Source organism: Elephas maximus, chromosome 17 (genome assembly GCF_024166365.1).
Source record: "Elephas maximus indicus isolate mEleMax1 chromosome 17, mEleMax1 primary haplotype, whole genome shotgun sequence".
NCBI classification, from domain to species: Eukaryota; Metazoa; Chordata; class Mammalia; order Proboscidea; family Elephantidae; genus Elephas; species Elephas maximus.
Window position 1 is genome coordinate 25,817,841 of NC_064835.1, and position 12,231 is coordinate 25,830,071.

Consider the following 12,231-nt stretch of genomic DNA (forward strand, 5'->3'; position numbering starts at 1 on the left):
AATCATGGCCCAGCCAAGTTTACACACAACCTTAACATTTACAGTTAGGAACAGGGACATGAAGAGACCTGGGTCGCAGGTCATATATGACGGGATGGTCCTGAACCTATCTCCTTCTTTTCCCTATTATACTGCAAAAACAAAAGCCTAGTCCACTTTTCTCTGGGTTAACATGACAGCAATTACGGCTAAAGGCCATCATATCTAATTAAAGCTATGACCAGATGTTTCTCTCCAATTGAAGGGAAGGAACATTGTCTATCCTTAACATTGCAAACATAATGACTTTTTAAAGGCTCTTCTTTTTCAGGTGAATAAATTAGGAATCTGATTGGAAATCCAGAGAAGAAGGCTTCTTTCAATACTCTGCAAGGGAGGAGTTAACTACTGGAAACAAGAAACTCTGCTCTTTGTGTTCACACATGAGCACATTTTGACTACTCCATGCACAACTTCTTGACTGCTTACCCTAAGACAAGGTTGTTAGGTGTCTACTTTCCCTGCTCAATAAATATGAAAAGATTAACATTTTGCACAGTATATTCTCTGAACATTATGAAATTCAATCAGAAATTAATAGCAAAAATATACCTGAGAAAAAAAGATTAAATATTAACAACACATTTCTCTGTTACAAATGGTTCAAAGAAGAAACCATAGAGAAAATTGGGAAATATTTTGAATTCAAAAGTAATGAAAATACAATAGGAATCTATCCTGAGAAAATAATACAATACAAAAATCTAGACAAAAAGTTTTACATAAAAGTGATAGTCATAGTGTTATGAAGAAAACATTGGAAATTTGATACAATTTTAATGTACAACCATCAGATAAAGCTTTAAAAGGTATGATATATCACTAATTTGGTGAGTAGCATCTGGGATCTTAAAAGCTTGCAAGTGGCCATTTAAGATACATCTATTGGTCCCATCTTATGCAGAGCAATGGAGAATGATGGAAACCAAAGAGACAAAGAAAATCCTAGCTCAAAGGACTAAAGGACCAGATGAACCAGAGACCCCACCAGCCTGAGCCCAGAAGAATTAGGTTGTACCCAACTACCACTACCGACCACTCTGACAGGCATCACAACAGAAAGTCCTGGACAGAGCAGGAGAAAAATGTAGAACAAAATACAAATTCGTGAAAAAAGGCCAGACTTACTGGTCTGACAGAGACTAAAGGAACCCTCAAGACAAATGGCCCCAGACACTCTGCTAACCCAGAACTGAAAACACTCCCAGAGCCCACTTTTCAGATAAAGATTAGACAGGTCTATAAAACAAACAGTAATACATGTACTTTTTAGTTCAATCAAATATATGAGACAAAATGGACAGCCCCTATCCAAAAGCAAGACAAGAAGGCAGGAAGGCACAGGAACTGGATGAATGAACATGGGGAACTCAGGGTGGAAAGAGGGAGCATGCTGTCACATTGTGCAGATTGAAACTAATGTCACAAAATAATATGTGTATAAATTTTTGAATGAGAAATTAACTTGAGGTCTAAACTTTCACCTAAAGCACAATAAAATTAAAAATATATGTATAATGGACCTACATGATAAAATCCATGAAAAATTATAATTCAAAGCATATTTATTAGCAAAAATAGAACTCACATTATAAGCTAAACATTTTTTTTTATATAACATGGTATATTCAGTCTGATCCCACTGAAAGAAAATCTCCAGATGAGATGCTCCTTTCCTAATCTCTAAAAGGGTGTATCAGTTAGCTACTGCTGTATGACAACCACATAATCTCATCAGCATACAATAATGAGAATTTGTTCCTCCTATGTCTACAAGTTGATTGTGGGGCTCATCTTGTCTGTGCATGAGTGGATGTCCTGTTTCAGGATCTGTTCCACACGTGTTCTTTGTGAGAATCAGTTGGGAAGGACAACAGTTACGAAAGAGAAGCTCTTCTCAAGGCAATGGCAGAAGCACAAGAGGGCAAGCCCCACTATGCAAACACATTCCAAGCTTCTGCTTACATCACATCTGCTAATATCTCATTGGCCAAATGGGTCATATTGCTGAGCTCAATATTAGTGGGGCAGAGAAATATACTCTATGAGACCATAGCAAGTGCATGGGTACCTAATACTACTAGAGGAATGAAGAATTGGGACCAAAACTGCAAACTACCATATCAAGACATAGTATCCCTTTTTTCATATGTTTTGCAACAATAAATTAGTTCCCTCAAGAGTCAGAAAAAAAAAAAAAGCATTTGTTAAAATAGATACACATGCACAGAAGTGCTTGCTGGATTGGAAATTTTTGCCTTCCTGGTACTCTCAGCTATCAAGGACTCTGACCTCACCACAGCATGAACCAGAGTGAGGTAGAGAGGGTACGTCCACAGGGTGGGGACAGATCAGGAGACCAAAATGTCACTCTGTGTCTGCAGGGTTTGGACCCATAATGGTGCATCCCAGGTCAATGATGTCTCATTCTCCTTCTTCTGTCCCATACCTCTTCTGTGATTGGATCCTTTTTTTTTTATTATTCTACTTTAGATGAAGGTTTACAGAACAAACTAGTTTCTCAATAAACAATTAATACATGTACTGTTTTGTGACATTGATTGTCAACCCTGCAACATACCAACACTCCCCCTTCTTGACCTTGGGTTTCCCATTACCAGCTTTCCTGTTCCCTCCTGCTTTCTCATCCTTGCCCCTGGGCTGGTGTGTTGTTTTGTTTTATGGGCCTGTCTAATCTTTGGCTGAAGAGTGAACCTCAGGGGTGACCTCATTACTGAGCAAAAAGGGTGTCTGGAAGCCATATTCTCACATATTCTCAGGGTTACTCCAGTCTCTGCCAGGCCAGAAAATCTGTGGTTTTTTTTTTTTTTTTTTTTTTGTGAGTTAGAATTTTGTTCTAGATTTTTCTCCAGCTCTGTCCAGGACCCTCTATTGTGATCCCTGTCAGAGCAGTCAGTGGTAGTAGCTGGGCACCATCTCGTTGTGCTGGACTCAGTCTGATGGAGGCTGCGGAAGTTGTGGCCCATTACTCCTTTGAACTAATGTTTCCCTTGTGTCTTTACTTTTCTTCATTCTCCCTTGCTCGCGAAGGGGTGAGACCAGTGAAGTATCTTAGATGGCCGCTCACAAGCTTTTAAGACCCCAGATGCTACTCACCAAAGTAGAATGTAGAACATTTTCTTTATAAACTGTGTTATGCCAATAGAGCTGTATGTTCCCCGAGACTATGGTCCCCACGGCCCTCAGCCCAGTAATTTGGTCCCTCAGGGAGTTTGGATGTGTCTAAGGAGCTTCCATGACCTTGCCTCGGACAAGTTGTGCTGGCTTCCCCAGTATTGTGTAGTGTCTTACCCTTCACCAAAGTTACCACTTATCTATTGCATTTAGTATTTTTCCCTCCCACCCCTTCCAGCCCTCACACCCATCAAAGGCACTGCAATTCTCTGTTCCATCCTCTTCTAAAAGAATCATTCATAAATGGCCTTTTATACAACTTTAAAACAGGGGTGCTAGCTATATATATGAAGTATATAAAAACCCATTGCTGTCAAGTCGATTCCAACTAATAACGACCGTATAAGAGAGAGTAGAACTGCTCCATAGGGTTTCTAAAGAGCAGCTGGTAGATTTGAACTGCTGAACTTTTGGTTAGCAGCCAAATATTTGACCACTGTGCCAACAGGGCTCCATGACATATACACAGAGAGATATTTGATTGAATATGTATATACAATCTTGGGAAGATTCATAAGAAATTGGCAACAAATATTGTTTCTAGGGAGGAGAATTTAGGAATGGAATGACTAGATGGGAGGAAGACGTGTTTTATTACATAACATGATGCATTTTTTTTTAAACATGTACAAGATTCGGTCAAAATATAATATTTTTTAAATAAAGTTAGAAATGAGCCCATTTTTCTCATGACCAAGAATCCCAGGAAGATGAAATAATTAGCTTAAGGTCATGAAAAAGCTAGAGGAAGGGCTGATAACTAGATGAAGGAATTCCAGCAGGGAGAGAACTAGGATTTATTAAGTACTTCACACTTAATATTCTCAAAACTCCAGAAGGTCAGGAATGTTTTCTCACATTAAAAATAAAGAAATTCATATTCAGAGACATTAAGTAATTTGTCCAAAGTCACACAACTACTAACCTACTGGGTCAAAAAGCAAAACTTATATGCCTAACAAGTCACTATTTACTACCTACCTTATATGGTCTATTCACCTCACTCACTTGACACTCACCCCACGGGTCTTGGAAATCAGTTTTCTTTTACCATTCTGTGATGACTAAATCAAAACCTTCCCTCAATGGTCTTAATCTCATACCAAAGGGCAAAACTGAACTTTTCATCCAAACCTCCCATTTTCCCAAAGAAGATAACTTCCCAAAGGAATAGCTCCTAAGTTAAAGTGTCTTCCCTGTACTTAATATATTAGTGGTTTTCAAAAAAACTTTTACTACTACTAAATCATTTAGATCAAAGTGTTCCAACATATTATATAAAGCTTCACTTCTCCTTATACAATGCTGTGAAGTTAAAATAGTTCTGAGATTAATTCTTTCTTTCCATAGCTGCCTATATGAGAAGTGCTCTGTGCAGTGCCTTAAAATTAAATGGAAATCATCTCTTCTGCTTAGTGCTGCCCTGTTAACTAACTAAACAAACCAGTTGCTATCAATTTCAACTCATGGTGACCCATATGTATCAGAGTAGAACTGTGCTCCATAGTGTTTGAGATGGCTGATTTTTATGAAGCAGATCCCCTGGACTTTTCTTTGGAGGCACATCTCTGTGGACTAGAACTTATAACCTTTCAGTAAGCAGCCAAATCTGTTCACTGTTTGCACCATGCAAGGACTCCAATAACTAACTAGATCCCCCAAATTAATTACTGCTCCTTTAGAAAGCCCTGATGGTACAATGGTTAAGAACTATGGCTGCTGACCAAAAGGTTGGCAGTTGGAATCCACCATCTGGCTCTTTGGAAAACCTACAGGGCAGAATCGACTTGACGGCAATGGATTAGAGCCTCCAGACCCTTACTTGATTATCCCGAGCCACAAACTTCTTAATCATAGTTCACACACTCAAACTCAAAAAGCTCAAATTCTGACTCTTACTCTTGAACTACCTGTGACTTTGCACTCATCATCTTTAGAAACCTTAAGCCTGTAAAAGTACTTTCCAAATAGCTCTTAAGTGAAAGTGTCTTTCCAGCACTTAATATATTAGTGATTTTCAAAAAATACCTAGACTACATTTAAAAAAAAAAAAACAAAAAACCTGCATTAGACTTTGTCCCAAGGGTTCCACACACAACACCAGTAATGACCATGCTTGCTGCTATATGGAACCTAATATCCTAGCCTCCCAAACTCCCCAATCTTCACATACTGCTCTTGTCATTCAGCCAAGATCAACTTAGGAAAAAATTTCGCCTCCTATCCTCTTAAAAAAAATGCAATATTCAAAAAAGTTTTTTGAGAAGTTACATGAAAGTATTGTAAGTGAAACCAGGTTTTAAAGTGTTAAGGTATCATACTTTTAAAATGAAATCTGTAAGTGCAACAATGGAAAAAGGAAACATGGAATAAATAAAAACAAAGTAGACTGGAATTAAAGGACCCTGGAGTCCAGTGCCAGCTATGGAATCAAGCAGCTGTGTGTCCTTTGGCAACATATGCAATATTTGTGAGTCTCCAATGTGTGATTTATTAAATGGGAAGGCTATATTAAGTTATTTTTATGACCCATTCAAGATTAAACAATCTTTGACTTTAGAAGCAATCTGCATAAGAAAAGGAATGCTTGGAATAGTAAAGGTGGGGTGAGAAAAAAATAATAGGTCTACACACTAAACACTCCTCGAAACATTAGGACTTAAAATTCTCTTTCTGTTTAGGACAGAAAACACTGCAGCTTGGACACCTCACTGAAAACACGCACACACACTAATAAGAAAAAGCATTACATCTCCTTCCTCAAACACTGCTCCTTTCTCAAGGAAATGTTTTTCTCCTCAAGGTTCTCCTCAGGGCAACTTTGACATCCTTGTTCCTCAAGCTATAGATTAATGGGTTTAACATGGGTGACATAATGGTATAGAACAGGGAAGACACTTTCCCTTGATGAAGAGACAAAACAGACGGTGGTTTCAGATACATGAAAGCCCCAGAACCAAAGAAAAGAGAAACCACTGTTAAGTGGGAGGTGCAGGTACTAAAGGCTTTGGACCTGCCTTCAGTGGAGCTAATATGGAGAATGCTGGAAAGTATTAGAGCATAAGAGATGGAGATGGTGACAACAGGCATTCCAATGCCAATGGCTACAACAATAAATACCACCAGCTCATTCACATACGTGCTGTCGCAGGAGAGCTCAAGGAGAGGAAAGATGTCACACAGGAAATGATTGACAAGGTTGTCAGCACAGAAAGTCAGACTCACTATGCTTCCTGTATGAGCCATAGCCCCTGAAAACCCCATCACATAGACACCTAACAAAAGGAGGAAACAAACCTGTGGAGACATGGTGACCATGTACACCAGTGGTTTACAGATGGCAACATAGCGGTCATATGCCATTGCTGACAAAATGAAGCACTCAGAGACAACAAAGAAGCAGAAGAAAAACAGCTGAGTCACACATCCTGCGTACAAGATGATGTTCTTCTTTGAGACAAAACTCATCAGCATTTTTGGGGTGACGGTAGTGGAGTAACAGAAATCTATTAAAGAGAGGTTAAAGAGAAAAAAGTACATGGGTGTGTGCAGGTGAGAGTTCAGCCCAATCAGAGTAATCAAGCCCAGGTTCCCCACCATAGTGATTACATAGAAGCAGAGAAACAGGAAGAAGAGAGGGACCTGGAGTCCCGGCTGGTCCGTTAAGCCTGCGAGGATAAACTCTGTCACAGAAGAGTTCTTGATTGTCATTCTCCTTCTGGAGACTCTGTGGGGGCAATAGAAAAGAACCACTTAGAGGGAAAGAAATATCACCACTACCCTTCCAGAATCAGCTCCCTTCACCCTTTCATGGGAATTGGAATCCTCAAAGAGAGATAAAAACTGCACTAGAAAAGTCTTTACTGTTTGCTATGGATCTGTCTTACAGCACTAAGTGACTTAAACTGTCCAGAGTAAAATATGAGGCTAAAATTTCTCTCCAGGGTGAGAGCTGGTGCTGATGGGAAGAAGGGTAGCAAAAACAAGCTGAATTACCTTTAGATCTTTAAGTCAGCAACTTTCCTATATCCCTCCTTCTTGTGTCTCTGCTTCAGTTGCTGAAACCTGGGCCTCTTTTCTGAAGAGAGTCCTGACAGGCAGAAGTCACTGTGAATCTCATCAGAGCTTCCACCTCTGGATCAGGCTCTGGATCAGAGCAAGAAGATGACTAGTTAGTAATTTGGAGAAAGGCTGGTCTTGGCAGATGTAGAGAGTCGTTACTTTGTTAGATACAGATACTTTGTTACCATCGAATTTACATGCCATTAGAATAAAAAAAAAAAAAAACTTGCAGTTGAGTCTATTCTGACAAATAGCAAACTATATTACAGAGTAGAACTGCCCCGTAGGGTTTCCAAGGAGCAGCTGATGGCTCTGAACTGCCAATTTTTTGGTTAGCAGCCATAGCTCTTAAACCACTATGCCATCAGGGCTCCATGAGAATATAGCAGAGAAGAATCAGAGAAGTCTCCTTTGCTGTTGGAGCTAGAATTAGTGCAATTAATTCCTGGAGTGAATTTAACAATTTATAAATTATTGAATGTGCTTTTTTTTTTTTTTTTTCCCAGAGCTCTCACCTCCACTGGTTGTAGGTCTAAAAATAATCTTTTAAAGCTAACACTTATTTAGCAATTACTACGAGAGGCTCACTCTAAATACTATGTGACAATATTATTATTCCCATTTCACTGAGATCACATAGCTAGCCCAAAATTACAGAAATACTGGGTAGGAGCCAGAAGGTGAACTCAGTCAGTCTGACTCCCATGGTTTGTGTTGTTACCTGACAGATTGGGTCAAGCAGGCACTCCTCTTTCTTTGGTTAAAGAGCCACAATGTTATACTCTACTCTCTGTTAGCCACAATTGTTCTGGGAAGGGAAATGGCCCTAGTGAATAGATGACAGCTTCAAGGTCAGAACACTCTTCTCCCAGCTCTGATCAAGGGTAAGAACCTGTAATTTATCTTGTAACTCTTTCTGCACTAAGAACATGACTTTTCATTGCTTCTTTACCCAAAGCTTCCTCTCTAGTTTCCAGGGAAAAGAGAGTTTCTTTCCCTAATCAGTGGATAGCAGGTGATTTAAGTTTTGTTTTAAATTACAAATTCTGATAAACTGATTATTAAGACAGAGACTCCCTGAGGATCATTGCCTCAGAGATTACCTTCCCTAAGGAAGAAGAAATGTTTATTTATACCCTTGATATTTTTTCATTTGGCTTTTATAGACTTAATACTTTCATTCAAGTAACATCTATTCAGCATTATTAAGAAAAAAAATCATTGTGAAAAACAATTATCATTACCATTTGTTGAGTGCACAATACTGTATCAGACACAGTACCCTTATACTGACCACGATCCAAAAGGACTATAAAAATGTAATCTTGTTTATTCCTCACAATAATGATACCCGTTTTAAAGGTAAAGGACTCAGAGAGCCAGTGTGTTTCCTCACACTCGTGCCTACACCTGTCTGAATTAAAGTCCCTTATTTTTAACTACAAAACAATTACCTCCAGTTGAGCTCTACAAAAACCCATAAAGCAGGGTCTTCTTAGATCTGAAACTCTCTTGGAAAAATAAAAACAAATATGCATTGACATGTAATAAAAAGAAGTGCTTAGAACCAGAAATGGTAAATCTGAAGGGCTATTGTAATTTAGAAGTGCACATTCAATAATTTATTCATAGTTAAATTCACTCCAAGAATTAATTGCACTACTCCTAACTCTGAAAAAAAAGGGAGACTTCTTAGATTCCTCTGTCCTATATTCTCATGGAGTGTAAATTTGATGGTACCAAAGAATCCCTATTGGGCAACTGCTCTTGACCTCTGCCAAGACTAGCCTTTCTCTAAATTACTCACTAGTCAAAATGTCCCTTGACAGCCCCTGCCTCCCACCCACATTTCTTGAGAACTTCTGTCAACTGACTTTCAAGCTACTCAAAGCTGGCAAATTGAATCCAGAGGTCAGGTTCCCAGAAAAGACAAAGTTGTTCTTCTTTGGTTTGCCTTTGTCTCTTTCTATTTCTCACCTCCAAATTCTGCCTTGAAAAAATTTGTCTATCCTATATCTCAATCTCTCAGACACTTGCTTATCTCCTCTGACACTAAACCAAAAAATGCATAAAATTTTAGACCTTAAAAAACCCAGGAAATAATCTAATCCAGTGTTTCCCCAAACCTGACCAGTCATAACAATTACCTAGGGTGTTTATCAAAAAGTTCTGGGCTCCACCCTGACTTTCTGAATCAGAATTTCTGGGGATAGGGATATTGAAGCTGAATTTTTTTAAAAAAAACTTCTTGGGAACCCAATACAAGAAACTTATGGACCCACATGACTAATATTTCTCCTCATCTTACGGACAAAGGGAGTAAGGTCCAAGAAGTAAAATGACTTGCCCAAAATCACAGATATAGTTTCAGTGGCTAGATTGCCAATCTTTCTTAGTGCTCTATTCATGAACTTATGTGAACATCAGATTGGCTTGAATACCACGCGTAAGTAATGAAAAAAATAACTGACCGGACTTCTGATTCCAGGTATAACAGACAGTATAATACTTGCCCTCTGGCCATAAACAATTATAACATTTGGAAAAATATATATATAAGAACTACTTTCAAGCACAGAGCTTCATTTCTTGAGACAAGAACCTTAGGTGACTACCACATTCACCCACCTTTCTCCCTGGGGCAATTTCCAAACCAGGCACAGGGAAGGAGAGCCAAAAAAAAGTTGCAGGCTCTGTAGCTAAAATAAAGAATTGTCAGAGTTCAGGGACACTAAGACGCCTGGAATTTGTGAGACAAGGTATTGAGGGGCAAAATCACAGAAAATGACTTTCAGACATCTGCATAATGGAATGCCTTGGCTTCCTGGTTGAGCCCTAAATTTTGTATGTTCAGGGCAGGACTTCACAAGGCCTACCCATAACAACTACTAGGGGGCTAATAACTAAACAGAGATCAAAGACAATGTGCAGTGCTAGGAGATGATAGGATTCGGACTCAGTAAAAGTGGAGATACTTGGAGGAACAACCCAGGGAGTAATATGAGACCCCAGAAAAGCCATAACCCAGAAGTATGAACTAAGCTTTTGGAAGAAGGGCAAAACTGTAAAGACCCATCATAACAAAGACTAAACCCAAGGCTCAATAGGATCAAGGTGAGCTGCTAGTAAGTTAACTGCATGTCAGAACAAAATTCAACACTCCAGAGGAGGATAACATAATCCATAGTCTCTACAACATACCTATGATGTTCAGAATAAAAGAAAAAATAAGTAGAAATGTGAAAAAGGAAGAAAAAGTGACCAATAATCAAGAAGAAAAAAAGAACAGTCAGTAGAAGATGTGTATATAACCTTTAAAGTAACTGTAGTAAATATATTTTAATTAAGGTAAGAATGGACAAAATTGGCTAGCAGACAGTGAAGTACAAGAGAAACAATAAAAAGAATCAAATAGAAATTCTTAAAATAATAAATATAACATTGGAAATAAATAATGTATTAGATTGGCTTCACAGCAGACTAGCAATGGGAAGTAAAGACTGTACTGTCAGGGCTCCTTGAAATAAAAGACAAGTTAGTAAAAATTATCCAACTAAAATAGAAAAGAAATAATAAGAGAAGACACAGTAACCAAAACCTTTAAGACAACACGAAATAGCCCAAATATTCATAATCATAGTTCCAAAAGACACGTCAAGTGAGAACTGGGCAAAAAAATTTTGAAAAGATAATAGATAAAAAGTTTCCTAATTTTATGAAAGATGTGAATACAAAGTAATAAGAAGTTCCAGAAACCACAGCAACATGAATATAAAGTAGACCGCTCCTAGGTATATCATGGTCAAACTGCTGAAAATGAAAGACAAAGGGGGAAAAAAGGGGGGGTCAGCTAGAAATAAAAGGAACATTGGCACATTGCTTTCAAAGGAGCTAAAATAAGAATGTCGACCGACTTGGTATCAGAAACAATGAAAAGCAGAGAAAATGAAATGGCATCTTTAAAATACTGAAAAAAAAAATCACCAACTTACTATGCTATATTAAAGAGCATTGACAGAGCAATGGTTAAGCCCTCAACTGCTAACTGAAAATTTGATAGTTCAAACCCACCTAGCAGCTTCATTGGAGAAAACACCTGATGTTCTGCTCCCATAAAGATTGTAGGCTAGGAAACCCTCTAGAGGAGTTCTACCCTGTCATATGAGTCAGAATCAACTTGACAGCCCACAACAAGAGCAGTATTCTATAATAGGCAAAAATATTTTTCAAAAAATTGAAATAAGATTTGCAAACAAAAGGCAAAAAAAAAAAAAAAAAAAAAAAAAAAAAACCTGCACCACTGAAACATAGAAGGAAGAGGAGAAGTGGTCTCAGAAGAATTTCAGATCTGCAGGTAGAAATGCAGAGAAATATATGAATAGATACAAAAAATATTTTAGATGGGTGGGTCCAAAATGGTGGAATAGACAGACTCTTCCGGTGAGCCCTCTTACAACAAAGACCTGAAAAAACAAGTGAAACAAGTACATTTATGACAAGCTAGGTACCCTGAACATCAAAGGCAAGGTTAGAAAATGAACAAAGGGGCAGGGGGAAGAAGAGACATTTCCGAAGTGGAGAGGAGTTACCAAACTTGAATCACCAGAAGCCTTCAGGCACCATTCCCAGGAGTGGCTGTGGTGGACTGGTGGTAGTGTTCGGTTGCAGTTTCCTCAGGAAGAAGCAGCCAGCCACACAATCTACTTGCACCTTCAGAACCAGAGAAGAAGAGCATTCTCGGCTCAAGCTAAGTTCTTGTTCATATTTTGCCATGCTCCCCACCCCCACTCCCAAGCAGTCTTCAGTAGCTGATTTCTCTAGGACTGAGATATGCCCTGTTGAGTCCCTAGAGCCACCCTCCAGGCCCTGGGGAAGGAATAAATTTGCAGTTGGGGGAAAAGATAATTTGCCAGCTCCACTAACCGGTGAGCTCAG

The 12,231-nt window shown here is 38.7% G+C and overlaps 1 protein-coding gene across 1 annotated transcript; it reads right to left on the reverse strand.

Moving 5' to 3' along the window:
- Positions 1–6,012: 6,012 nt before the first annotated feature.
- Positions 6,013–6,945, reverse strand: LOC126061133 (olfactory receptor 8B12-like). The gene has a single exon (XM_049857464.1). It carries the CDS (start codon positions 6,943–6,945, stop codon positions 6,013–6,015), a length of 933 nt encoding a protein of 310 aa, XP_049713421.1.
- Positions 6,946–12,231: the final 5,286 nt, after the last annotated feature.